Genomic DNA, 26,949 nt, shown 5'->3' on the forward strand with positions numbered 1-26,949 from the left:
AGCTTAGCAACATAGCAATAGGTTAAGTTGCTAAGGCTAGCATAGCAGCATAGCAGTAGGCTAACTGTCGTCTCAGCCTCTGCCCTGCTGTGGTTAAGCTACAATTTAATCACATTTTAAAATGTTTTAATCTATAGATTAATTTCTTAAACTGGCTCATAAATTGAAATTAAAAAAAAAAAAACATTGATGAAGAATCAGAAACACATTAAGTATGTAGATAGTGTGTTTTCTCTGCTTGTTTTTATGGAAGGTCTGTGACAATTATTGTATGTTTCGATCCAAAAGTGATCTGAATCATTGGGAAATGCGCATTAAAAAAAATACGAATCCTGTGTGTTTCCATTAAATGTATGGACTTTGGTGAAAACTATAACTCGTGTGAGTTTTCCGCAGAACCGGAAACAGAACAAGTCTTGCATTCTTCTTCTTCTTCTACGTTTGCTGGCGGTTGGCAACCAGCTTGTAAATGCATTACCGCCTTCCTGACCCAGAGTGTGGATATAACCATGGAGAGAGGTGCGTTACGTCAGACTTAATTCGAACATAGCTGTTTCCATCCCCCGTTTTGCGAATCAACATTTTTCAAATCAACCAAAACCCAGCTAAAGCGAGCGTATTTTAGTTTGTGCGAATCAGGGGATTTTAATTCGAATTTTGGCATTTCCATCATAATTTTCCGATGCGATACTTCTAGATGCACATCTAAACAGGCTGATGGAAACATGGATAATGACTGCTCGTTAACTGCAATCAAACTCAACTGTTCACCTGTAAGATTACAAAGTTTGCTCCGGCCAGTGAACTGTGCTATTTCCAACATGGTGGCTGAGTCACAGATGTTCTCATTTTACAACTAAACAGTACACTAAAATAAGTTTCTGAAAACATAACAAATAAGCAATGCAGTAATACAGTCAGTCAGTTTGTGCAATTCATGAGCAGTGACTGACATGTTTACAGCTGTGCTTAGAGACTCTTTAGCTTTGATTGGTTATTTTTGTTCATTCATTTTCCATAAGCACTTATCCTGTTAGGGGTCGGGGGGCTGGAGCCTATCCCAGCTGACATTGGGCGAGAGGTGGGGTACACCCTGGACAGGTCGCCAGACTGTCACAGTGCTGACACATAGAGACAGACAACCATTCACACTCACATTCACACCTACAGACAATTTAGAGTCACCAATTAACCTGCATGTCTTTGGACTGTGGGAGGAAGCTGGAGTACTTGGAGAAAACCCACGCTGACATGGGGAGAACATGCAAACTCTGCACAGAAGGATTCCCCCACTCTGGGTACAAACCAGGAACCCTCTTGCTGTGAGGTGACAATGCTTACCACTGCACTACTGTGCCGCTGGTTGTTTTTGTGAGTTTTGGAATTAGAAGCACTAAGAGAAGGCAAAGTACCTGCCTCATGTGCTGCTGTGTGGATATTGTGACAGATTCAGCAAATATGACAAAAAGCTATTTTTATAAAAGTTACCAATAACAGATTTAACTCTCTATAGCTGTCAGTGTTAGTGGCGAAGTCCACCATTAACAGAATTACCATCACTCCCACATAGAAGAGATTTACAGGAAACTATACATGCATGCGTTACTTTTTGTAATTTTACCCTTCTGATATCAGATATCTGATATCTGTATAAATCAGCAACTTAAAATTGTAATCTGTACTTTTACAGTCAAATACATACAGTATATGTATATGACATGTACATCTTTATCACATATTTATATGATTAGCGTTAGAATCCTTGTATCACCAAAATGACATGTCTGGAGTTACGCATATTTTAAGGTCTAGTGTGTTGGATTTAGCCGTGAGGTTACAGATTGTAACTAACTCAAACTTCTCCTGTATGCCAAGTGTGCCAAGTGTGCAGGAGAACTGTGATGGTTGAAGCAAAATGCAAGTAGCCCTAATAAAGTCAGTGATTGTTTGTCCATTCTGGGCTACTGTAGAAACAACATAGCAGACTGTGAGGAAGAGGACCCGCTCTGTCTGTAGATATAACTGGCTCATTCTAGAGAAACGAAAACACAATGATTCTCTGTTTAACGGATTATAAAGTAATGGAAACATAGTTATGAATGATATATTCAATTTATGTCAATATAGCCCCCCAATTCCTACACACTGGACCTTTAACCCGGGCTCTTATTTTGATATATGTATTAGTCCTTTAGCATGTTCACCCATCAGCTCTACATTAGTGCACTGACCCTGTGTAACACCACCTAGTTTTACTTTCATGTGGTCAGCTGATGCTCCTCTCTGCTGTTTACTCTCTAACCCCGCCCTCTCGGGGCGCACAGGGACAGCCAACCAAACAGACCGGGGGGGAGTAGCAGCAGCAGCAGCAGAAGGAGGAGGAGGAGGAGATCCTCAACTTGGGCTCAGGAGCCGGTGCTCCTCCTGAAGCGGTGCAGTCACAGCTCTCCACCGGACCGGTATGCACTATTCACGGACGAGGAAGTGAAGCACGCCGACCGTGAAAGATGCAGGCGGAGGACATGGAGGTACCTATCATTAATAACCTTAACGATAACGGCGACAGGCAGAGACCGAAAGGGAAAGATGTGTTCAAGGATCAGCAGAAGGAGTCGGAGGTAAATCCGAGAGGCGTTTGTGTACACTCAGCTACTACCGCTTATGGTATAGGAGCGCACTGGAGGGGTGTGTGTGTGTGTCCCTGTGTATATGTGTGTGTGTTGTTGCTGGGGAGCTTTCAGACCAGCTGAATGTCCTTTCCATGCAGTGAGCCGATGTCTTGGCTGGGAAGCATGCAGACAGGCAGGCAGGCAGACACCGAGGTGTTATTTTGGCAACCGGCTCCTATAAATAACCCAGCAGTAATCCTACAGTGCTGCTCAACGTGGAGAATGCAGGTGGTGAAATGTGACTGCTGCTGTCAGGACCACACCACCACCACCACCACCACCACCACCACCACCAAACATACAACAATATTACACTCATTTCATATCTATGGATTCTTATTCTGCTGCTGCAGTTATTCCATTCATGATAATATCTGTGTCCCTCACAGCTGACATTGGCTCGTGTCCTTCAGTTCATTGATCTGCTAACTGAAATCAAATACATTTAATAGCCTACTTTAAAGGGGCGGTTCAGATTTTTTTGAAGAATGGTTGTATGAGGTGCTTGTCCATTGACAGTATATTACACACAGTATATGTCAGGCGGCACACTCCCAGTTTGGAGAAGCAGGCTGGAGTCTGACATGGATTGTAATACTGTGGAGGGGTCCACAGTATTACAATATAGCCACTTAAAAAGATTTAAGTGTACGTTTTATTTAGAATATTTTCACTGCTTCACCTTGCTGTCAGACAGTGATTTCCAATGGGAAATTTAAGCCATTATATCACTCTTTTCAAAGCCAGACTCCATTTAGAAAAACAGTGATTTAACATTAATGAACACAGGGGCTGCTGGTCTACTGCTGCCTTTTTTGTGTTAATATGTGACTTTGGTGTTTGAAGTTTAAGTTAAGATTCACCAAAGTCACACAGTAAACAAACTGACTGACAGATTAAAGTACAGTCAGAGCAGCTGCTCCTGTTTTTAGCGAGCTAAAATTACTGTTTTTCACAATAGAGTCTGGTGGCTTTGGCATTTATGGGGAAGTAAAGTCGTTAACGGCTTCCCTGTCTGAATGGACTGTCTGACGAAAAGCTAAAGCAGTGAAAATACTCTCAATATGCTATACACTTAAACTGACATTGATTTTTTTTTAGGTGGGACTTTTTTCAGGTGGCCAAAATACGTTTTGTTGCTGACCCCATCCACAGCAGTACATTGCTTAGCTTCTGTGTGTCCAGTCTGCTTCTCCAAACTGGGGGTGTGCTGACTGACATCTACTGTGTGTGAGAGAGTACAAACCATTCCTTTAAAGTCATTCATCAAATAGCTTACTTACACATTAGCAGGACCTATCGTGATAGATGGGTAAATTAAGTGACCAATTTCAAGACTTGACTTTGGTCTCTGGTAACATGTAATGGACATTGATGTTTTTTTTATTTAAGAGCATGATTTGTTTCTTTTAAAAAAAAGCAGTTACTGTTCTTGCATTTAGGGCAGCACTCACAGTTATTTTCATTATACAGTTTACTCAATTCATCAGTGAACCGTCTTGTTAATAACAGGATGGAAAACAGTGAGAAATGCGCATTATATTTTGCTTATTTTAGCAGATCCGCAGTACAAAACCCCAAAGATTCAATTTAATATCATATATAGCAAAGAAAAGCAGTTAATCCTCATATTTGATAACCTGGAACCAGCATGTGTTTGGCATTTTTGCTTAAAAAATGACTGAAATGATGAATTAAAAAATGCTAGTTAAATTGATAATGAAAATAATCATGCAACCTTGCAAAATGTCTCTTTATCTAATCATAGAGGCTGAGACACACCAGTTTCCAAACAGATTTGATGTGATTTGAAGAGTGTTTTGGAGCCACCTTCTGAAACATGGACCAGTAGTATGTGTACTCTCAGCATGAAGGCAGCGTGGCTCATGTTCGGTCTGATGATGCTGTGCAGCTATAATTCATCCCCTCATGAAAAAATTAGAAGATGTGTTTTTATTCCTGGGTTACTCAGCCCAGATACGTCACAGCAGTCAAAGCTGTCGTCCAGTCCAAAATCCAGTCACCCCTGACGTGTGTGTGTGTGTGTGTGTGTGTGCCGCTGTTTGAGCACATTGAATGGTTTTGAGGGAATTAGAGCATATTCATCTCACAGCCGTTGGATTCTGGGACGGGGGGGTTGGTGATGGTGTGTGTGTTGTGTGAGGAGGGGGTGAACGACATGGATGTTGGAAAGCACTTAACGTCAAAGCCATGTGCTGATGCTGATACTCCCTGGCTGCTGTACTCCTGCGTCTATCTGCGTGTTTGTCTGTGTGTCTGTGTGTCTGTTAAGTTAACCTCAGATCTGACTCACTCATGTATGTAAATTGTCCGTCATTTGTGCCGGGCAGAGCAGTTGTCTCTTGTCAATGTGGCATATGTTGGTAGGAGTGGGGGTGGCCTGCCTTGACATTGTGCCCAGTGTTTGCACACTGATGTGGTGCAGAGAGTGTGGGAGCACAGACGCGGTGCCAGTTTGGAGCGAGGATGGCTTTCGTTATCAGCTGGCGGCAGAGAGAGAGAGAGAGAGAGATGGGGGAGTCTGGAGCGGGGGGCAGTGAGAGAGACTAGATGAGAAAATGAAGGCGAGAGAAAGAGAACAGTAGAAGCACAGTGAGATGAACAGACTGAAAACTTTATCTTATTAGATAAAACAGACGTTTTCCTACTGGGACATAGTTTACAGTGGAAAAAAGATAATAAATTTGCAATATATTATATATTTTATTGCAATACTCAGCATATTGCAACATGTTTAAAAATATTGTATTGTGACCTAAGTATCGTGATATATCGTATCGTGGATCCTCTGGTGATTCCCACCACAGTAACTGACAACAGTAAGGGAGGCTTGGCGATGTGGAGAAAATCAAATATCACAATATTTTTTACTAAATGCCACGATGTCAATGTTGAGACGATATTCTAGAGTTGACTATTGGTCCTTTCACAAAATATTCACACAATGAGACTTTTGATAAATAATCATCAGTAATGTGGATATAATGACTCAGTGGGTAAAAACAAATAGAACAGTCTGGGTATTTAAGAACATTACATCACTTAACTGTATTGCAGCCTTTAAAACCAGGACAACACATGCAATATTACCATATCTAAAATCTAATATGATCTAGTCTTACATCATCTATATATTTCCCAGCCCTAAGTTATATCAAGCAAAACTGTCAAAGATTTTCTAGTTCCAGCTGCTCAAAAGTGAGGATATACCACTTTTCGCTGTTTTATATTGCTGCAAGTTGAACATTTTTGGAATGTGATTTGTTGGTTGGACAGTATAAGCGGTTTGAAGATGTCATCTCTGATGAATTGTGATGGGAGAATTCTCAGAATTATCTGATAGAATAAATGGTCAGTTCATTTATCCAGTGAATCTTTTTTTTTTGTTTTAAGTATAATTTGAACTTTGGCAAAAGAGTTAAAGAGGTACTCCAGCAAATCACTTAATCATATCTTTCAGTCCACAGTCATAGACTGTATAAATAATAGACGTAGACACTGTGACCTCACCCATTGGTTTGTGGACTCCTGTTTGAAGCCTTAGGTTTGTCATTTGGTTGTAACTATGTTGGATTTTTGGAGTCAGAAGTGACCATATTTGGACAAGAGGGTGGAGCTAACCCTAATTCTAGCTGCTAGCTTGCTTAGCACAATGCATTTACATCTGTGATTAACTCTGATAATACTAATAATGATAATGCTAATTTTCACTGGGGAAAACAGGCTTAAAACCATTTTTAAAATGTGTAGAAAAATGGAATTTCTGACTCCTTAGTGGGTCTTTAAGTAAAACCAAATGCTGACAAGGCAATTTTAGGTGATGAAAACGTTGCAATTAACTTTCATGAACTGAAAACACATTGAAATAGCATACTGCTGCACCTATACTCTGTGAATCTGGGGTTTAGCCATGGTTGCATTACCTAACCAAAGTTGTCAGCATGGTAGTGACTTGTCCACCCACCTGTCACTTATGTCCTTAATTTTGCATAACTTGAAGACTTGTCATGAATGTTGAAATTAGCTATAGAGACTGAAACCATTTTTTGTACCAGGCTGTAAACATGTTTATTTCTGCTGTAAAGCTGGGCATTTTAACATGATGGTCTATGGAGACTGACTCGTTCTTGGAACCCTGGAGGTTTCCACTTGTTTGTACTATGGGTCAACTTATGCTGGATCCTACATTTCCCACAATGCAACCATTAGGGTCTTTTTATTAGACCCTCCTTGTCTGGTAAATGCCCATGTCTTTCAAACTCCACACACACACCCAGTTGGTAATGTAGCCTTTCTGTTAAGTCCAAGCTGAGATAGATAGCTTAGATAACTATGATGACAGAGTTATTTTGTTAAGCTGGTGATGTCATCATTGTTTATTTTGTTTAGGTTGAAAACAAATTAAAAAATATGATGTTACAGATAAGAGCTGTGTATAATGTGTCAACGTTTGATGGTCTGTTGGTTGGACCAATCAAGAAATCTTGGAAATAGTGATGAACATTACCCACAATTCTCTATTGCCATTTTATAGACTGAACAAATAATCAGCTGATCAAAGTGATACTTTTAATAGAGCTTGTTGTTAATTGGTATTGAATGCACAGTATCAGAGGATTTTACAGTTACAGTGAGTTAATTCTCATGATATTGTAATGTATTGAATTATTTTAACATAATTATCACAGTACAGACGCTGGTGTACCTAATTGACCTCTTGCAGCTGGATCAATATTATTATTGGCATTATGTACATGCCATAAACAATGTAACATAATGTTGATATTTATATGTAATATGGCTGCAACTAACCTTTTTATTACTGAGTAATCTGCCAATTATTTTCTTGATTAATCATTTTGTCAATAGATGGTCAGATGGTCAGATGGTATGTTTTATCCAGCCAACAGTCTAAAAATAAAAGCTATATTCAATTTATTGTCATGTATGACAAAGAAAAGCATACAAATCTTACATTTAAGAGAGTGAAACAGCAAATGTTTGGCGTCTTTTGCTTTTAAATATTACTAAAACAATCATTTGAAGGTGCAGCTTCAATGTGCAGTGTAGGAAGCTAAAGGGAATGAAGAGGAGACTTAAGATCATAATTTGATGTATAAGTGACATAATAGTGCTTTTAACTGCAAGGTCACCCTTTACTTAAATCTTCTAAGTGCACTGGAATAAAAACAAAATGTATTTCAGATATGAAGCCCCACTTGATTTCCCGATGGTTGTCCGAACTTGTTGCAGATTGTAAAAGTCAGGCAGCACCTGGTCACAAACACCCACAGGCTTCCTTCTCTCGCACTCAGAGTTGCGGGTAATTTTGTTGAATCAGCCGTGCTCCCAAGTGATTCTCATTTCCTGGATTACAAGTGCAGTAATGACATCAAGTCTCATGGCTCTTGGTCGGTGTCACAAGCAAAACTGCCGGCTGACGTCCGGTATATTTCAGTTGGTGCTGACTTGGTTGCAGCAGGTATTTATAGGAGACATGACAGCACGCAGACTTGTTTAACCAGGATAGCTGCCTCAGAGTGCATCCTTATTTACAGTCCGGGCCCTGGGGCGTTTTTCACAGGGTTAAACACATCTAACTCTCGGAGCTCGGAGCCTCCCAGTGCTGCCAGGAGGTTTTTTTTATTGAATTCTCATTAACATAAAATTAATCTTTAATCATGGCTGCAGGGAAATTTCATCAGTTCACATCCTCTCCACTAAAGACAAAGAGATAAAGACTGATAATGTTGCAGTCACTAGGCTAATTCTCTTACTCTCTACTTGTCTCAGGCATTAATCATAACCTGGTTATACTCTCAAGGCTCCTGAAGTGGGCACAGACAACTTTCCCCCTTAGCATTTCCAACTAGTATTATTGTTGGTGCTGCTGTCGCAAAGCGAAGTGCATCACTTCCATTTGTCTCAGAGCCTTTCAACTATCAAGGTTTCCATAGTAAGTTTGGTTGTTCCGCCATTTCTGCTACTGGGGATAGTGACTGCAAAGAACTTACACTGATACTATTTGGTAACTGGGGATAGTTATTGAAATCAGAAGTGCTATCTTCTTCCTGTTTTGGTTTCATAGTGGTTGACACACTTCCTGAGCTGTAAACAGAGCCCTCACTTTCCCATCAGATCTTACCTGATAGCAGACAGAATTGCATAGTGAAAGTGAGGATCATAGGGGACTACGGTCAGGTGTTAAAATGTTCAAACTGGTTTGACATTAAGCCAAACACCAGACCAGACAGGTATAAGCATCGCATCACATAAGCTCTCTGTCCACATTGAATCCATTGACTACGCACCTCTGTTAATGTCGTGTAAACAAACCATGTAGCTATCAGCTGTGTGCTCGAGATCAGGCTAGAGGCATAACCACTTGAAGATGGATGAGTAGCCAACTTGCTATTTTCCTACATTTAAGAGGAAGAAGAAGTTACTTTATTAATCCCCAAATTCTCATGTACGAATAAGCCCAAAATACACACACATGCACAAACAGGACCTTTACATTTAATGGAGAGATGTCAAAGTGAGTGGCAGCTCATGGACGGGCGCCCCAAGCAGTTAGGGGTTCAGTCCCTTGCTCAAGGGTTCCTCTGTTGTACCTAGGAGGCAAGCTGGACAAACAGTCCACGCTCCAGATTTGGTCCCGATGGGGACTTGAGCTGGCAACCTTCCGGTTCCCAACCCAAGTCCCTATGGACTGAGCTACTGCCACCCCCTTCCTTTTAAACAGACAACACACGTTTCGTGTTGCCAAATGTCAACCAGTACAACCAACGATGGTCATTAACAGAAACTTTAAGCTCCCTGGCGATCTCCCTCATTCCAGCTTCATGAGCTTCATGAAGTCAGCCATTCCTTGTCCATTGCAGCGCTTTCAAAGCGAGCGACAGGAATAAAGAGAAACAAGGCACTGACAAAAGTTTAGTGCAAAATGGTGCATCATGTCGCTTACAGCCAGTTAGGACTCCGATTTAATTTGCTTAAAATAAAAAATGTTGCCATATTGGTGCAGTTTTAGTTTTCCAGAGAAGACTCACTCTGCCATGTCTCCTCTCATCACCCCCAAAAAACACATAAACTTTTTAGTGAACAAACACAACGTGTGCCAGTCTGCCCCCCTCCCACCTCTCCTGAAATTTCTACTTCATGTTGCCGACACCGGTTTAGGCTCAGCAATAAATTGTGCAAGGCCTATCAGACACTAGTGGCTCCGTTAATCCGTTTATAACCAACATAATCTAATGTTAATCACAGTGTCATATTTCTTATTACTAATGCAGTACAGGTTCTATTTAGTGCTGTGATGCCATGGTAATGTAGGCTACTTTTTAATTTGCCAGAACATGTCTTAATGACAAATGCTGGTTCAGCCAGTTTGCATAAAATCAGACCTGTTTAAGCTCGTACACCGGGCCAGCAAAACACTACTCTGAGCGGGCGGAAGTTCGCTGCATAGATCAGCCTCTCATTGGCCGGAACGAGCCACCCGCTGAAGTCCCGCCCTACCACCTCCGGTTGCAGTTTTCAACACGTCCTTTACTAACTTTTGCGGTGTTTGATCTTGCGGGGATGTAGCCATTTTTCTGCCATGGTTCGCGTCCTGTAGGCGATATTTTTGTGGGTGTGTTACACCAAAACCTGTTTCCCCCCGGCAATATTTTTGCAAACACACTGTTGCTGTGGCACCGCCCAGAACGATTGTGATTGGTTGAAAGAAATACAAGCAGCCGGGGCGTTTTTTTTCTCCAATCTTAAAGTGAGAGTCGGCCCAGCCAGATCTTTCTTTTCTTGAGAAAGGTCTGGTGAGCGAGACTAGCAAAACACTAACTCGACCCAACTTTATAGGGAGCAAGTCTAAACACAGATGGTGTCATTATTCTGTTCTTCATTACATTGTGCAATCAGTGTTTACTTCATAACGTTAGTTAAAGTTGAAGGAAAACAACCTGTCTATTTTCACTGTAATATGGTGATATGCTTCAGTATTTCAGAGGGAAGAATTCTTTTCATAGTGTTGAGAATCTGTGTGAGTGTGTCTGCTTGCTCGCTCTAAGGTTATGCACTCAATGTGTGTGTGTGTGTGCATGTGTCACATGCTCTTCATTCAAAATCCTTCAGATACCACTTAATCATCAAAGCATGGCTTGTTGTCTTGTTTTGAGAGTTGATATATTGGACGTTCAAGGTTGCAGCAGACATTTGTGTGACTGCATGCAGCGGCTGAGTTTATTCATAGAAACTTGATGTGTGCGGTCTGTCTCGTGCTAATCACAGGGTGAGGCTAAAGTCAGAGCCATGAGAGACCCTCGACTGCACACAGGAGCTAATCTGCTCCGAAACAAGAGGCCATGCTGACTCCTGCGCCCTCTTTTCTCACTGCTGTTTATTGCTCCACCCGAGCATCTGGATCTTTGTGAGGGAGAGCATCCTTTAACTGCTCAATCAGCCTGATCAAAGCAGGAGCTGTGTGTGCCCATTGAGAGTATCTGTAACTGTGAGTGAGAGCTGAGAGGAAAAAAATGTAAATGACTAATCAACGCTGTGCCTGCATATCTGCGGCCAATCAAATGTACACAAGATAAAACCGTGAACGAGCCTGGAGAGTGTGTGTGGGTGATGTGTGTGACCGCAAATGGAGCACAGAGTAGTGGTAGGTGTTGCGAAATGTGAATAGCCTGCAGTGTGTTTTGAGTATCTGTTTGCATGTGGGTGTCAGGACATTTGTGATCTAGCTGAGATCGGTGTCATACTACAATGTATAACTCATGTGTGTTTTGCTCTTCGCAGAGCTCCATGGAGTCTCCCAACCTGGAGTTTGAGTACGGAGACACAGACACACTGACTGCTGAGCTCTCAGGTAAGACTGACCAGCTGCTAAACACCAGACCTTTCTTTTACACGATTAGAAAATGGACATTTATGTCCCTGATAACTGCTGCAAAAACTGGCACCATTTATTTCTTTCACACAGTGATCGCTGCATCCAGTGTGTGCTGTTCTTCAATGATGAGATTTTATCTGGTTAAATAAATGTATGTAGTTTAAGATAATTATTTGTGATTCTGCTACCATGTGTGCTTCATATTGTTTACTACAATCTGATTTTCCCGTGATGGATGTTTGTCATTTTTATGCCTCCACGGCAGCAATAGCATGAGGCAGGAGGCATTATGCTTTCAGGTTGTCTGTCTGTCTGTTCGTCCCATTCTTGTGAACGTGATATCTCAAGAACTCAAATAATTTCTTCAAATTTGGCACAAATGTCCTCTTGGACTCAAGGATGAACTGATTAGATTTTGGTGGCCATAGGCCAAATGTCAAGGTCACTGACCTTTTAGGTCTCATTCTTGTAAACAAGATATCTCAAGAATACTTTGAGGGAATTTTTTCAAATTTGACACAAACGTCCACATAAACTGAAGAATAAATTCATTAGAAGTTGGTGGTTGAAGGTCAAAGGTCAGTTTGTCCTTGCGTCCATTTCATTCTTGTGAGCGCGATATCTCAAGAAATCCTTGAGGGAATTTCCTCAAATTTGTCAAAATGCCAACTATATGCAAGGATAATCTGATTAGATTTTAGTGGTTACAGGTCAAAGGTCAAGGTCACTGTGACTTTGTCGGTCTCATTCTTGAGAACACGATATCTTAGGAACACTTTGAGGGAATTTCTTCAGTTTGACACAAACGTTCACTTGGACTGACAAATAAATGGTTGGAGGTTGAAGTTCAAGGTCAGTGTGACCTCACAAAACATAACTCAGATATTGTTATGCTGATTGTGACAAAATTTCACACAAATGTCTAACAGGATAAAATTATGAAATTATGACATTTTATATCGAAATATGCATGGAGGTGTGTCAGATGTGTTGCAGAGGTGTTGAAGGTGCAAAAGCAAAAAGCAGTGATGCAGAGTGGATGTCTGCTGTAGGGAGGGAGAGAGCGAGTGAAAACATGAGGCAGCTTTTATAGCCTGGAACGCCCTGTTGAGCTTAATCGAGGCAACGACCCTCCAATGTCAGCCAACTGCCTGGTGAGGTTGGCCAGAACATTCTCCAAGACAGTGGAAGGTGGGTGTCACAAGGTCAAAGGTCAACATCACTGGGACAAAATAAAATTCTCCATACAACACTTTTCTGGCCATTATTCAATGTCATATCTCAGGAACAGAGGGGGAGACTTTGGTCAGATACTGAATTTGTCACTCTAGTCTGTGCTGATTGTATAGATGTTTTGTGTTGCTGGGAGGAAGATGCGTGTGAACCATTCAGTAATTCTAGTTTTTTAGCCATGCTAGCAACATGGCTCTAGTGATGGCAATGTCGGTTCACCAGTTTGTTCACTCTGACTGGAATATTGGATAGATTGCTATTAAATTTTGTACAGACATTAATGGCCCCAGGGCCCAGTTGTTCAGAAGTAATCTGATTGGGTTTCAGCTATTGGATCCGATCAAATCTTGAAAATGGGTTATTCAAAAGAAAAAAAAAAGGGGATTCTGAAATCAGATTAGATCACGTAATCCAGTTTCGGTTTTGATCCAGATCAAACCTTCAGTAAGTTTTGTTCAAAACTTTTTTGTAGGATCCAAAAAATCAGGATTGTGCTGATCCTAGCAGAAGGGTGGATTTTTAGAACATTTAAATTGGTGGAATTTTTATATACATTTAGTTATACTTGTCACTTAATTTAGGTTTTACTGTCTGGTATTTCTGGTGCCAACTAGCAAGGGTAGCAAGGGTAACTTTAGCTGATCCTGGATAGCAAAACGTGGGGTTCCCAAAGCTGAATTATTCTGATCTAGATTAAATTTTGCCGAACTACTGGCCCCCGGTAGATGAATTTGATTATCTCTGGACTTTTCCTTCATAGTGCCACCATCAGGTCAAAATTTGTCCAGTATTTTAGTTTATGACCAAATACCTGCAAAGGTAATCACCCATCACCCTCGTAAATGCTAGCATGGTAACACGCTAAACTGTAATTATATATGTAGTATAGGATCAGCATGTTAGCACTATTTTAATGAACATGTAAGGATGCTGAAATAAGCATGTAACTCAAAGCTGGCTGTGCTTATGTACAGTCTAGAATCTACCGTCATCAGTGCTAGCATAACTTTTGACCAGGGATACTCAACTTGCTTTGCCCAGGGGCCACTTTTGCAAAGTAAGAGGTAGCCAAGGGCCGGTCACAAAAACACTGCACAGGTCAGGTGTACACAAGGGCATTTCTTGCATTGGTGGACATTCAGGGCCTCTTCAGAGTGTCCAAGGACCCACTTGTGGCACTTTTTTGATGAACAAGCTCTATTTTGATGCTTTTTATGCACCCAGGCACCTTATTTATGTAAAAAGAAAAAAAAATCCCATTGTAAATCAATTTATTTTAATGGGCCCCTAATTGAGTATCACTGCTATAGACTTGTTTGAACACAGATTTGTAAATCTGGTTTTCATGTACCTTCATGCGCTCATCTGGCCTGGTTCCTTGCCTTTTTGCACAATCAGTAGCTTTTATCCGATTTCTCTTTTCATGCCAAACTGAGTCAGACTTACAGCTAACATTATAAATGACTCCCACGGTAATATTTCTGTTTCCACTTAGCATACAGACTACAATGTGCTGTTGATTGGAAAATATAATTATGCCTGTGCATTCCTCAGGTTTCTTTCAGCTGTTTTATGTTACACTGTTATTCATGAAAACAAGACAACAAGCTGACACGCTGCTAAAGGCGCAGAACAAAATCCTCTGGTCCTGACATGTTTTCCAGACATAGGACACACTGTGTGACTAATGTTATGCGTAATCGTAAGCGCTATGATTATACATTCAGAACTACTGAATTTTTCTGACATCTGTGTATTTGATAACAGCTCATGTGTGAATTGGACCTTGAATTATAAAAGCCCAAAGATGCATAAATGAATTCAACAATGCTAATAGAAGTTTCTGATTGTGATTTGATGTAATAGTTTCATTCAAGTGCATGATGTATGTTCCTCACCAGCACCAACTTTTCCCTCAGAGTTAGGTGATGTGCAGAGAGAAACGTTGAAAAACAACATTGATTTAAAGTCAGAATGATTGTCCTCCTGGTTGACAGCAAGCGACAGCTGAGTGTTAGTCACATTGGCAAACACACACAAAGACAGACAGACACAGACAGACAATCACAGTGGCTTTCCAGCGACAGCTCCTCGGGGTCGAGGAGTGATGCCCGCTCTGAGAACAGGAGGAGAAACATGGCAACGTGACGCATCATTGGACTGTGCATGAAACAGATGAGATCACCACCGAGGAGACAGCTTGTCTGTTTTGTTTTTTGCAGGGTAGAGCGGTTTACCTGCAGGAGTTAAGCTCCTCCTGTTTACTCTGCTGTTTATTCTACTCTTGCTATTGAGGACTGCAACTAACCGTTTTTTTTTTTCAGTATCAGTTAATCTGTTGATTAGTTTTTTTTTTTATCCACTGATTAATCGCTAGATCTTGTGAAAAAGGGGCAAATTCAGCTGTCAGCAGAGAACGATCAGATATTTTTTTTTGTTTATTTTTTTGCTTAATATCTTTATTGGTATTTATAATCATAAAAAATGCAGTAAATTACAGGCTACAGGCTCAATTTTAATTGATTAGCGAAATAATTAGTGATTCAAATTCTGATTTTTGTTTGATTTATGTTTTCAGCTCTAATTCTGTTGTATTCTGTCTGCAGAGCTCTACAGTTACACAGAGGAGCCAGAGTTTGCCCTCAACAGAGACTACTTTGAGGAGGACTTCAAGAGCCATGGTACTGTGTGTGTGTGTGTGTGTGTGTGTGTGGGTGTGTGTGTGGGTGTGTGTGTTAAATGGCTGTAGATAAGCTGTTTGTACATCCTTTAATGTGTTTAGATCACCTGTAGGATACCAGGTGCTTTGTTCCCTCACTGTCAGTGGCTCAGGTGAAGTGGGAGTAAAAGCTGAGTCTATAGTGTGTTTAAGACAAAAATTGTTGTAACAAATGCTCACAATGATATTGCATAGCCAAGTATAGTCTCAGCCAACACACTGAAGTCTACAGCCAGTTGTATTGATTATCACGGGGACCTTGGCGGCTCCTCCGACAGTGTGACTGCTGTTGACTGACAGAGCAGGACGGAGTCCTATTGTGCAGCTCTGAATGTCCCTGTTGGCTCCAGTTCAGTGCTGATAACAGCGTCCATAAGTGAGATGGTGAAGGTTAACTAAACAATTCTGCGACACTGTACACACTTGATATAATGTGTTTTGAGAGCATTTGCAAGTGAAATGAATAAATAGATAAAGTACAGGTGTATTTATATCACAGCAGTCAGTGTTGGTCGAAAACAACTGCTTCACATGAGACAACACTGTTGTTAAAAAACAAAAGACTCCAACTAGAATTCTTTAATACTAAAAGCTTTAAGGTTCCTAAGAACAATAATTTCAAGTGTTACAGGTTTCTGTATTTACAACTTCACTCTCCAGCTACGTGTCTGCCCAAATCATGTTACTGTCATGCAGCGGGATAAACATGATCACGCTAGAATCACGAGATCACACGAGGATCCAGCCCTGATTTGCTACATATTGCCATGGATGTATAAGAGAACTGGATAGAGCATTGGAGGCAGGAACCTGTTCATTCCTATGAACATTGCTCAGAGGCCTAAAGCCAAAAAGTTTGACTTCTGGGGTATAAAATTACCCACATCTTTCGGATTGTTGGTTCCACAGAGCAAGTGCAGTAGAGACTTTTGCTGGCCAAGCTCCTAACTTCTGGTTTCAAGCTTCACTGCTTTTATGGGGATTAAATGATTTTTTTGATGAATTGTGCTGCTCGTCTAGATCTTCAAAATCTTATCGTACTGAATGGATTAAATTATGTTGATCATTTTGTGGGGAGGTTGTGACGCTCAAAAAAATTCATTCACCAATTTACAGACATCACTTTTACAAGGTAAATCCATGGGAAAAAGTTTTTTTGAGCCCAGTGGCATCACGTGATGGACCTGGAAGTTGTAATTCCTCAGTTTGGCCAATCTGTCAAATTGGCTTCGAAGTCAGGCACTGTTCCTAGGGGCTTGCATAGCCTTAGCAAGCCTCTATGAACAGCACTAGGCTTTGAAGAGTTAATCCTTTCAACTATCAGGATGTGATCATATGTTCCAATAACATTACGAAAGTCTAGAAGAGCCACATGATTCATTTCCATTCAAGTTAGCAGACAACTAAACTGGATGTTAGCCTCTTGGCTGGGGAAAGTCTTAAATGCGCATGCTTTATGGGTCCCACGGTGCAGAAGATCAAATTTATACCCGGGAATCGGGATACACTGTATCTAGTTCTCTCGATACATCCATGAAACCAAGTTTGATAGCTTCTGTGTTCAAAACAGTATCGGCAAGTCTGTACTGGTGGACACATTTCTACCGTTGTGTGATATACCATCATATTTCCCCAGCCTGAGTTGCTGCAGTATTTAGCGGTCAGAAACTCCCGCTGGTGCTGTAACGTAACTTAATGGCTTACTTTTTTTTCGTTCTACTGAAAAATTCCCATAATGTCACATAGCATTCTCAAGATCACAAAATTGTTATTTTACATGTAGGTTATGACAACTGTGATCATGAAACCATTTCACCTCTCTAGTGTATTTATCAACCTCACACTAAAAGCTGTGCATGTGTTCAGTTCAGCTCAGTTTTCTCACCTCTGAAGAGCAACACAAGCCAGCGTTGCTCTCCGGTGTGATGCTGTTTTTTTTTTGTAATTTTTTTTTTTTTTTAAGCCGACCTGTGCAAGGGGAGGGTGACCAGGCACATCAAAGCTCTGCTGTTTTAAGCCGTTCAAAGAATGAAGAGGGCCAATCCTAACCATGTGATTAATATTTGGATAGCGAGAACAAAGCAGCTTTTCCAACATGAGTTACTGTCTGACAGGAGATTATGCTTGAATACGTTTCTTTGCCAGATATTTTGAGTCAGTCTGTCTCGTCTTTATCAGGTTTGATTCTGAGTGAAATATTTTTAAAAGAGAAAGTAAAGAATCATAGTTTATTGTAGTTTTTCCGCTGTGTTTGGTTGCAACGGAGGCAGGTTCTAACATGTCACAAATATCAATCTGAGAACAGACAAGAAGCCATAAAGGTCTCAAGTTACTGTGGCAGCTTTCCATTTGGTTTAGAAAAAGAACGAGACAAGCTTCATCCTCTTCATCTGTCACACCTCCTCTCCAAGCTGAGCGGTAATGAATAGCAGGATTAAATGAGAGCTCTTCTGTTTTACAGAGATAGATCGCAGAGCTGCCTCTTTGCGTTACAGTCTTTTCATTAGCGAGTGTGTATCTGTGTGTGTGTTTAGTGAGACTGTATGTTAGCTGTCAAGTGGGTGGTTCTCCTGTTTGACTTGTGCTCTTTGTGTATGTGTGTATATGTCAGGGCTGCTGACAGTGTACTCATCAATGTTTACCGCCACTACCCATAAATCCCTAATCAGTCACTCAACAAAATCACTGTGATTATCACGACATGTCTAATTTAAGCTCTTCGCTGAAGAAGAGGACGTTTTTCAGAGACACTGCTGGAATTAGAAAGCGTTTTGTCTTCCTGACTTGAGTAGACAGCACAAGTCAGAATATCTTAAGTGGAAGAAGCACTGAGCTCCACCGATCATGATGTTACACTGCTTAATGCCTATTAGGTCCGCGTAATCAAATGAAGAGTCCAAGAATAGAAGACTTAGACTGTTTTAAAAACAATCAGGCTTGAATTCGTGCCAGAGAAGGCGTGCATTTCTTTAAATGCTTCATTTTTGCATGAATACTGTACGTCTGGTTTCTCCGTGTGGTGCCTCTGACTCTGTTAATTACTGCTCTGTGTGCTTCAACACTCACTAGCTATTAGATATTGCCAGAGCTGATCCAGTGGGCCTGAACATAAGGTTAAAAACTAGTAACAGAAACATCAAAGCATCAGTCAGTCTCTATTCACACAAACACACACACACACACACATTACAACATGATTACTGTGGACATCCAGTTCAAGGTTACAGTTTCCTGAACAGTCTGAGGTCAAACAATTTAATATTTGAGGCATGGGTGAGGGAAACAGGAGAGACGAGAGGTGACGTGCAGAACGTTAGAGTAATGACATAACACTACAGGGAGTAAACTCGGAGAAAACAGCAGCATACAAGCACTTCTCAAAATGAGGCCTCACAATGGCATCTCCATATTGGAGAACATGCAGACTTGCAGTTAACTTGGAAAGGTGTCTTTATGTGTTTAACTGTTGCTCTTAATAACATTATAGTATATTTTACACTGTGGCATAATGTATTCAAGCAGATGATAACTAGTACAGTGACTGAACAAAAGATAATTAGTATGACAACCACAGTAAGCTAACGAATATGATAATTCTAATAGGCTTACTATTAAGACAACTGAGGTAAGCTAACGAGTACTATAACTCCAGTAAACTAATGAGTATGATAACTATAGTAGACTAACAAGTAAGATGACTATGGTAAGCTAACGGATACTATAACTACAGTAAGCCAATGTATGATAACAACAGTAGGCTAACAGATAAGATGACTACGGTAAGCTAACGAGTACTATAACTGCAATAAGATAACGAGTATGATGACCACAATAAACTAATGAGTATGATAACGACAACAAGCTAACAACGTTACAGCAGCTATAGTAGGCTAACAAGGATGATAACTACAGTAAACAAACTAGTATGATAACTACAGTAAGCTAACGAGTTTGATAACTATAGTAAGCTAACGAGTACACTGAATACAGTAAGCTAACGAGTATGGTAATGGCCGCAAGCTAACAAGTACAGTAGCTATAGCAGGTTAACAGGTTTAACTACAGTAAACTAAAGAGTACACTAAGTAACAACAGTAAGCTAATGAGTTTGATAACTAAAGAAACCCAAAGAGTAAGATAACTACAGCTAGCTAATAACTATGATAATTAGATGATTAAGAGTAAGAGATGACCGATGGGAAGTAACTGATAAAATTTACAAGTGGTCAAACTGTCCGTAATTACTGAATTTTATGTTTTGTTTGTTGCCATATTGTCAATTACGTGCACCATACACTACAAAAATCTAGGATAAATCATAGATTGTGGACCCTGTTCATTCCTATGAAAGTTGCTCAGTGGTGCATGAAGCCAAAAAAGGTATAGACTTAAAGGCTGCTGAACATGAGCGCGCCTGAGCCGGCTGACTTCCACTTTAGCACTCCCTTAACTTGAATAAGGAATAGAATAATTTAATCTTGCAGCTCTTTTAGACTTTGCAAATATTATCGGACCAAATGGATTAAATCTTGATAGTTGAACGAGTCATTTCGCAGGGATTGTGATAAAAAAATGTATCCACTGATTTATAGATGTATTTTTCCCTATGTAAGTCTATGAGAAAACATTTTTTTGTGACATACCCTGGAAATTGCACTGTTTGGCCACTATGAAAATTGTCTTCAAGGCCTGGTGCACTTCCTTGGGGCCTGGGTTAAATCTCAAAATGACAATGTCCAGGGGCGGGAGTATGCTAATCTTCCTTTTACAAATGAAAAGCTGAATTCAATGATCATTTCCATACACACAGAGGTTTTGCTGTCACAGTCTTATTTAGTCTGGTATGACCAGTTAAATAATGTCTAATGTTTGCTAGTTTGAGGAGGTAAAAATTGCTGTAACATTTTATTGCTACTGTTAGAGCTCAGTACTTCATAAATAAACCACCCTTGTGCTTGTGACTTTGCTTTTTAAGAGTTAGTTCGGATTCAGGAAAGTCATACAATGACACCATTAAACTATCTAATCAAGGCAGTGGTAGGCCAGCAATCTTCATGTTCAGGAAGGTAAAAATACTTTTTTCGTCAGTGGAGTCTGGCTTTGAAGAGAGCATAGGCAATTTTCACTTTAAGTACAGTTCCCCTTTGGAAAGGGCTGTCTGTCTGGGATGTACTGAACTGGATAAATAAGACCTGGATTATACTGCGCGAGTTCTTCCCTATCTGTCTCTAACCTCTCGCTTTTTAATGAAAGAAAAATGCCAAAAGAATACACACTTTGGAGACATATTATTGTAGCCTACACTGAAATGTCTAAGGCAGAGGAAAAAGATACTGGAAAAAAAAGTGCTTCTGAAAATAACCTTGCCCGCTGTGTTGTCGTGTCCTTCCTGCAGCTCGAGGCAGGAGGTGGATCGAGCTGACGGTGGAAGAGCAGAGGACGTATGTGATGAGGCTGCTGGATGCGCTGGAGGTGACAGACAGAGACAAGAGGCTAAAGGTGGCCAGGGCCATCCTCTACTTGGCGCAGGGTGCGTAGGCCCAGTACAATACCACTAGCATTAGGCTGCAGCAAATATTTTGTCTTGAAAGTGTAGGAAAAGTACATCTTTACTGTTGCTTCTCCTTTTGCTTTAAAAGAAATAAGCTTTTCAAAGTTATCCATATTAAATACAGCCTTGTTTAAAAAGCCTGTATGGTTGCTCTGCACATGATAATGGACAGTCCTTGCTCCTCAGAACTTCACGTATAGTATAAAGTATGATTTATACAGCGTCTAACACATATTTTGTGTATGTTATTTAAAAGCATTCGGTTGGTAAATCCCCTGAAAAACCCAGAAGCAAGTACGGACAAATTGGAAACATGAAATATAACAACCAAACTAATATATCACACTTATTGTGTTCTGTTTTCCCCTCACACCTTTTTTCTCCAGGAGTGTTTGATGAGTGTGACACAGAGGTGGATGTGCTCCACTGGTCCAGACACAATGTCTTTCTGCTCTACGATATGGGCATCTTCACGGCACTGCTGGAGCTGCTTAGCATGGAGATAGAGTGAGTATGACACGCCGAATATCCTGGGGACATATGAGTCACTGAGAACTTTTCTGCACTACTTTAATAGGTAGAATGAAATGGCCATCACAGCCACCTTTTCTTCGATACCAGTGACTGTTAAAAAAAGATGGACAGTGCATCTCCTCTTTCTTCCACTGAACAAACATGAAGCCAAAATATCTTATGCTGCCATCTCAGGAGTCCTGCATGGGTCCATTTTTGAAAAGCCGCACCTGCCCAAACCTGTAAAGCTCAGTACCAGAACCGACCTGCTAACCCCTCATTATGTCTATGTCAAAGCTGCATCTGCCCGCACCCGTTAGTTTAAGTCCCGTGACTCGACCTACACTCATGATTAAACATACCCAGACTACAGTCACTCACATTAAGCTGGGTTCTCTGTTCTTGAAATAAAAATCCAGTAAAGGAAAAGTCTCTTTCACTGGCTGCCCTCGATGCCAAGATGGCGACAACATTTGGCGCAATTGCTGCCAGGTTAGGAAACATTTTAGCATGCTCCTTCCACCTCCACTAAACCTCAATATCTATAACTATTTGGGTGTCTTGAACTCAAAGTAGACTGCCACTTCATCCAGGCTGCGAAGTTTAATCACTGCAGTCCTCCACGTTGGTGACGAATGTGATGACGGAGTCAAAGGTTCAACTTTTATCACTGACTTTCAAAATAAAAGGAATTGAAGCTTGATAATAGTGATTTAGATGTTGAAATATTACACATATACTGCATCTTTTTCATTTTTTTTTACTCACCAGCTGCCTGCCCGCATGTAGTTAATTTTTACCCATGCCCATACCCGGTAATTTATACAGATATTTCTACCCGTTACACAGCACTTCCTAAAATGACAGAAACCATCTTTGCAAAAAATGTGTACTTTGATCTTTGCTAATGTGGAGGGGGCATGGTTCATTATCTATACTGCAACCAGCCACTTGGGAGCAAATGAGATGTTTTGGCTTCACTTTTTGGGAGCTGTCATGTCGTCCATCTTTATATACAGTCTATATTTGATACAAACAATAATGCTGCAATGTATATTTCACCATGGTTTTGCTTGATAAGACTACATGATGCTCATGTATTTACAATGGAGGGTAAAAGAAAGGCACATAAGATACAGACAGGGCAGACCTTGTCCTTCAGGAAAGTGCAAAGCAGTTCATATCTTTTTAAAATGTATTTCCCCCTTTGGCAAAGGCCTGCAGCAATAAAGGAAGGGAGGGGGCTGTAATACAAGGTAAAAGTGACATTATTTTTCCCAGATGAAGGAAATCTTTATTCTGAAATCTGGAGGTGTCCCATGGCCTGATGGTTGTCATGTTACTGAAAGGTCATAGTTTCGAGCCCTGAAAGAGTCAGTGTTTTCTTTCTCACTTACGAGATCAAAGTTCTCTCATGCACATCCACTTCTTCCCTGTCAAGGTTTGTGGGGATAGAAAGGCACTGAGATAGAGAGGGAGAGACTGAAATGCTGGAATACAGTAAACACCGTCTGTGATCCGCGCTTCAAACCCTTCATTGAGGACACTGTGTGGCAGCGGCTCCTTCAAGTCTGCTTTTGTTGCTGCTGGTGTCAGCCTCAGTTGGGATCCAGCACTTCTTTGTTGTTACATAAGCTGCTCTGAGGCATCGTGGCGCATTGTGGCTTATCAACACACTGCACGGCAAAGCAGTGTTAGCAAGCCAATCAGGCAAACGCACACATGGCTCTGGTTTTGCAAAAAGCAAAAAAAAGGCACCGCATTAAAAATGACAGTCTGGTTGTGTGTATTTAAAAACTCTAGATCATTATGTCCTTGGTATGTTTTGGTCATTAACAGTGTGTATGCACAGGCTTGGCTCTTCTTTTCCCAATAAACCACTAAAACGAAGCAGTTATTTACTTGTGTATTTGTGTCTGCAGTAACAACCAGGCGTGCAGCAGTGCAGTGAGGAAGCCGGCCATTTCTCTCGCAGACAGCACAGAGCTCAGGTAAGCCATATAACCACATGACTCACAGCCTGCTGCACATTCCTCTCACCTCATATAAGAAGTAAAGCCAATAAGTACAAAAACATTTTCCAATTCTTCAAATTTATACCTCCTGTCCTGCGCTTTCTCTCAGAATTCACCTCAGTATCTCTCACACTTACCCTCCTGTCGTCTGGCCATGTTTACACACATACACACACCTAATCTGCAACATTTAATTATAGTCTGTTACCCTTTCCCTCATATTCATCTCTGTGCCTGCTTAATGGACTTGATTTTTGAGCAAAACACCCCTCTGCACACACACAAATATGTTCACACACACACACACACACACACACACACACACACACACACACACACGGCGCTCCGTCTGTGCATTCCCCAGTTGAACACTTGTAAATAATTACAGGCTAGAGGAGTAGATTTGCTCCTAATTGCTGTTACAAAATTGAAAACCATTACAGTTATTTTGAACCGAGAGGCTTTTGTCGAGCGAACAAAGAATTTAATGCATAAAACACCGCCTGACTTACATCAGGTAATTGTGAATGGGTGGTGCATTGTCCTGGCAGAGAGTACAAATCACTTCCTCTCAGACTCATATGCACAAGCAGATTGCCTGCAGTCCTTCTCTGCCTCTTGGACTTCTCTCTCATTGTTACTCATCATTTCCTCCATTGTATTATTGTCTCTCTTACTTGTGGACCTTTAAGGCCTATTATTATTGATTTAGTCACTGGTCAAACACACACACACACACACACACACACACACACACGATGAAGCTGAGAATTGTGTGTGTCTTTTCCTTGCAGAGTACTACTGAGCATCATGTATCTGATGGTGGAGACCATTAGAGTCCAAACAGAGGACGACAGACCTGAGTGGATAGCAGCAAGAGAAGCCTTCAAGAATGAGCTAGGTGTGTGTGTATGTGTGTGTGTGTGTGTGTGTGTGTGTGTGTGTGTGTGTGTAGAACAAATACAGGGCACTGTGCTGAAATATGATTGTTGCAGCGGTTGTGTACTTTTATTGAGATCTGTTTCTTTGATCTAAAAAAATTGCTGCTTCATGGCCATCGTTCAGTATCTTGAAAGCACAGGAGAGTAACAGGCACTTTATTATATTCATGTATCCAATTCAGAAACACTGACTTTGACCTTTGACCCTCTCAGGTTCACCTCTGTACAATGGAGAGCCCTTTGCCCTGCTCCTTTTCACCATGGTGACCAAGTTCTGCAGCATGAACGCCCCGCATTTCCCCATGAAGAAAGTACTGCTTTTGCTCTGGAAGACAATACTGGTTAGTAGCACATTATAACCCTTAAAACATAAGCCCCTTTTACACTGCCAGATTTTCCGTGAATGTTGGGCTGTTTTGCCGGCAAGCTGCGAGCGTTTAGACACACAGAGCCGCATTGGCAAGTTTTTCCGCCTCGTAGGGTAGTCATATTGGTGATACCCTTTTAGTTTAAACAGACCGAGGCAGCCTTCCGCAACGGGAGGGGCTGTTGAAGAGTTGTGGGAGGAGCTGTTGATGATGCCGCACGTGCGAGCCACTGGCGGTGGATAAACAGGAAACAGCTGATAGCAGGAATTAGCGAGCAGCTAGTAGCAAGAGGGAAAGGCAAACCTGACAGCCAGCACTTTAAAGATGAGCAACTGGGGAGACAAGGTATTGCGCGCCCTCCTTGTCCTCGCAAGCGAAGAAGCCATTAACCGTCAGATGACGGAACAGTGAAGGATGGGCTGACTTACAAGAGAATCGTGGAAGGATTGACCAGCCGCCACTTCCCTCCCACGTCACTGTTTACGTCACATGCTGAGCTACACGTTTTGTTTTTTGCTCACGCCCCCCATTGCCCCGAAACAGGCGCATTCTGTATGAACAAAATTAGGTAGGCAGTATTTTGCCGCACTCCGTGATTTTGTTTTTATACTGCCAATGCTGAAAAAAGACTGATTGGGCTTTCCTGCAAATTTGCACAATTCCTATCTAAAAAGGGCTAATGATATATCATGCACATAAATCTCTTTGGAAGTTATAAAAATAACTTAAAACTTGCTTCTGATAGATAGCAATGCTCTCTCTCTCAGTCCACTTCTGGACATACAAAAATGTGGAAGTACACGAAATCTGGAATTTTTTTCACTGTGAAAAGAGCAGTTAGACCTGAGCGTAGCTGGTAGCTGCAAAATGCACAGCCGTCAGGTATGAACCCATTGGATTAGATCACCCATCCATATAATATTTTAAATGTCCTTTATATAATAATAAGTAGGCTGGTGACGATACATCCACCTGCGTTCTGTTCCTCCTGACTCTCCAGACATTGATTCACTGCACAGAAGCCTGTGAATCACTGTGTTTCTGCCTCCGTCCTTATCTTCCAGTTCACCTTGGGCGGTTTCGAGGAGCTCCAGGAGATGAAGGTGCGAGGCAGGGAGCGTCTGAACCTGCCCCCGCTGCCGGAGGACAGCATCAAGGTGGTCAGGGCCATGAGAGCGGCCTCGCCCCCGGCCTCTGCCATGGAGCTCATCGAACAGCAGCAGCAGCAGAAGAGAGGTCGCCGCAGCCGCAGGGTACAGACCCCACACGTGCACGCCCACCACGCACATTCAGACCTTATCAGTAGTGTGTTATTATTGTACAGTCACGCATTATATTGTACTCCTTATCTGATTGCACACACACACGTGACACTTCAAATACAGTTACTCATTTAAGTTCAACATAACCAGACAAGGGGGCATAAATGCAACATTTTAATATGCATTCATTGAAACACTCATCCAAAACAAGAAGGATCTAGAGTGTTCTCAGTGTGTTTGTAGCTAAAACCATATGTTAGACAGTGTTATAGAAGGTACAAGTGTGTGTGGTACCTCTAACCCTACAGTATAACTGAGCTGTATCACTAACATGGCATTGTAAATGCTACCTCAGACTAATTTTTCCATTATTTGCCTTTTTATTGTCAAACAGCATCATCTGTTTCTAGTCAAGTAACTTCCTTCTGTAACCCGCCCTCTAACTCTTTGCTGGGTCAGGTTTTCCAAAAGTTCTGTAGTGCCAACATCACTGGTTCTCTGTTGTAAGTCAGCGATGCCAGAGATGATCTTGGTGCTGGGACGGCTTTGTTTTTCGTAGAGCTTTGACTGGCACTCTCTTTCTCTAATTGCCCTCTGGTTTCTCATTGCCCCTCTTCCTTGTGTCCCCACAGAGTGCCTTTGTTGATAGCTTGGAAGGAGACAGTCCCTTTCCCAAGAAGCAGGTCTTTACCCACAAATTCCCTCTTTTCCTTCTGCATTTTCTCTCTGCATTGAGCTGGACTTTTTGCACCCCTCTTCCA

The 26,949-nt window shown here is 41.3% G+C and overlaps 1 protein-coding gene across 2 annotated transcripts in view; it reads left to right on the plus strand.

The window, feature by feature from the left end:
- Positions 1-409: 409 nt before the first annotated feature.
- strip2 (striatin interacting protein 2) overlaps positions 410-26,949 on the plus strand; it is a 43,391-nt gene continuing 16,851 nt past the window's right edge. Inside the window, exons 1-11 of one of the 2 annotated variants that reach the window (XM_049566788.1) lie at positions 410-519; positions 2,325-2,618; positions 11,493-11,562; positions 15,426-15,500; positions 20,934-21,068; positions 21,476-21,596; positions 23,525-23,593; positions 24,412-24,518; positions 24,772-24,899; positions 25,991-26,179; positions 26,821-26,871. In XM_049566788.1, the coding sequence (XP_049422745.1) occupies positions 2,508-2,618; positions 11,493-11,562; positions 15,426-15,500; positions 20,934-21,068; positions 21,476-21,596; positions 23,525-23,593; positions 24,412-24,518; positions 24,772-24,899; positions 25,991-26,179; positions 26,821-26,871 (1,056 nt within the window). In that variant the 5' untranslated portion in view covers positions 410-519; positions 2,325-2,507. Of the gene's footprint in view, positions 520-2,324; positions 2,619-11,492; positions 11,563-15,425; positions 15,501-20,933; positions 21,069-21,475; positions 21,597-23,524; positions 23,594-24,411; positions 24,519-24,771; positions 24,900-25,990; positions 26,180-26,820; positions 26,872-26,949 lie in introns of those variants that run through there. The other variant, XM_049566789.1, reaches the window with a different exon arrangement.

The sequence above is a fragment of the Epinephelus fuscoguttatus genome, linkage group LG22 (assembly GCF_011397635.1).
Source record: "Epinephelus fuscoguttatus linkage group LG22, E.fuscoguttatus.final_Chr_v1".
In the NCBI taxonomy this organism is placed as follows: Eukaryota; Metazoa; Chordata; class Actinopteri; order Perciformes; family Serranidae; genus Epinephelus; species Epinephelus fuscoguttatus.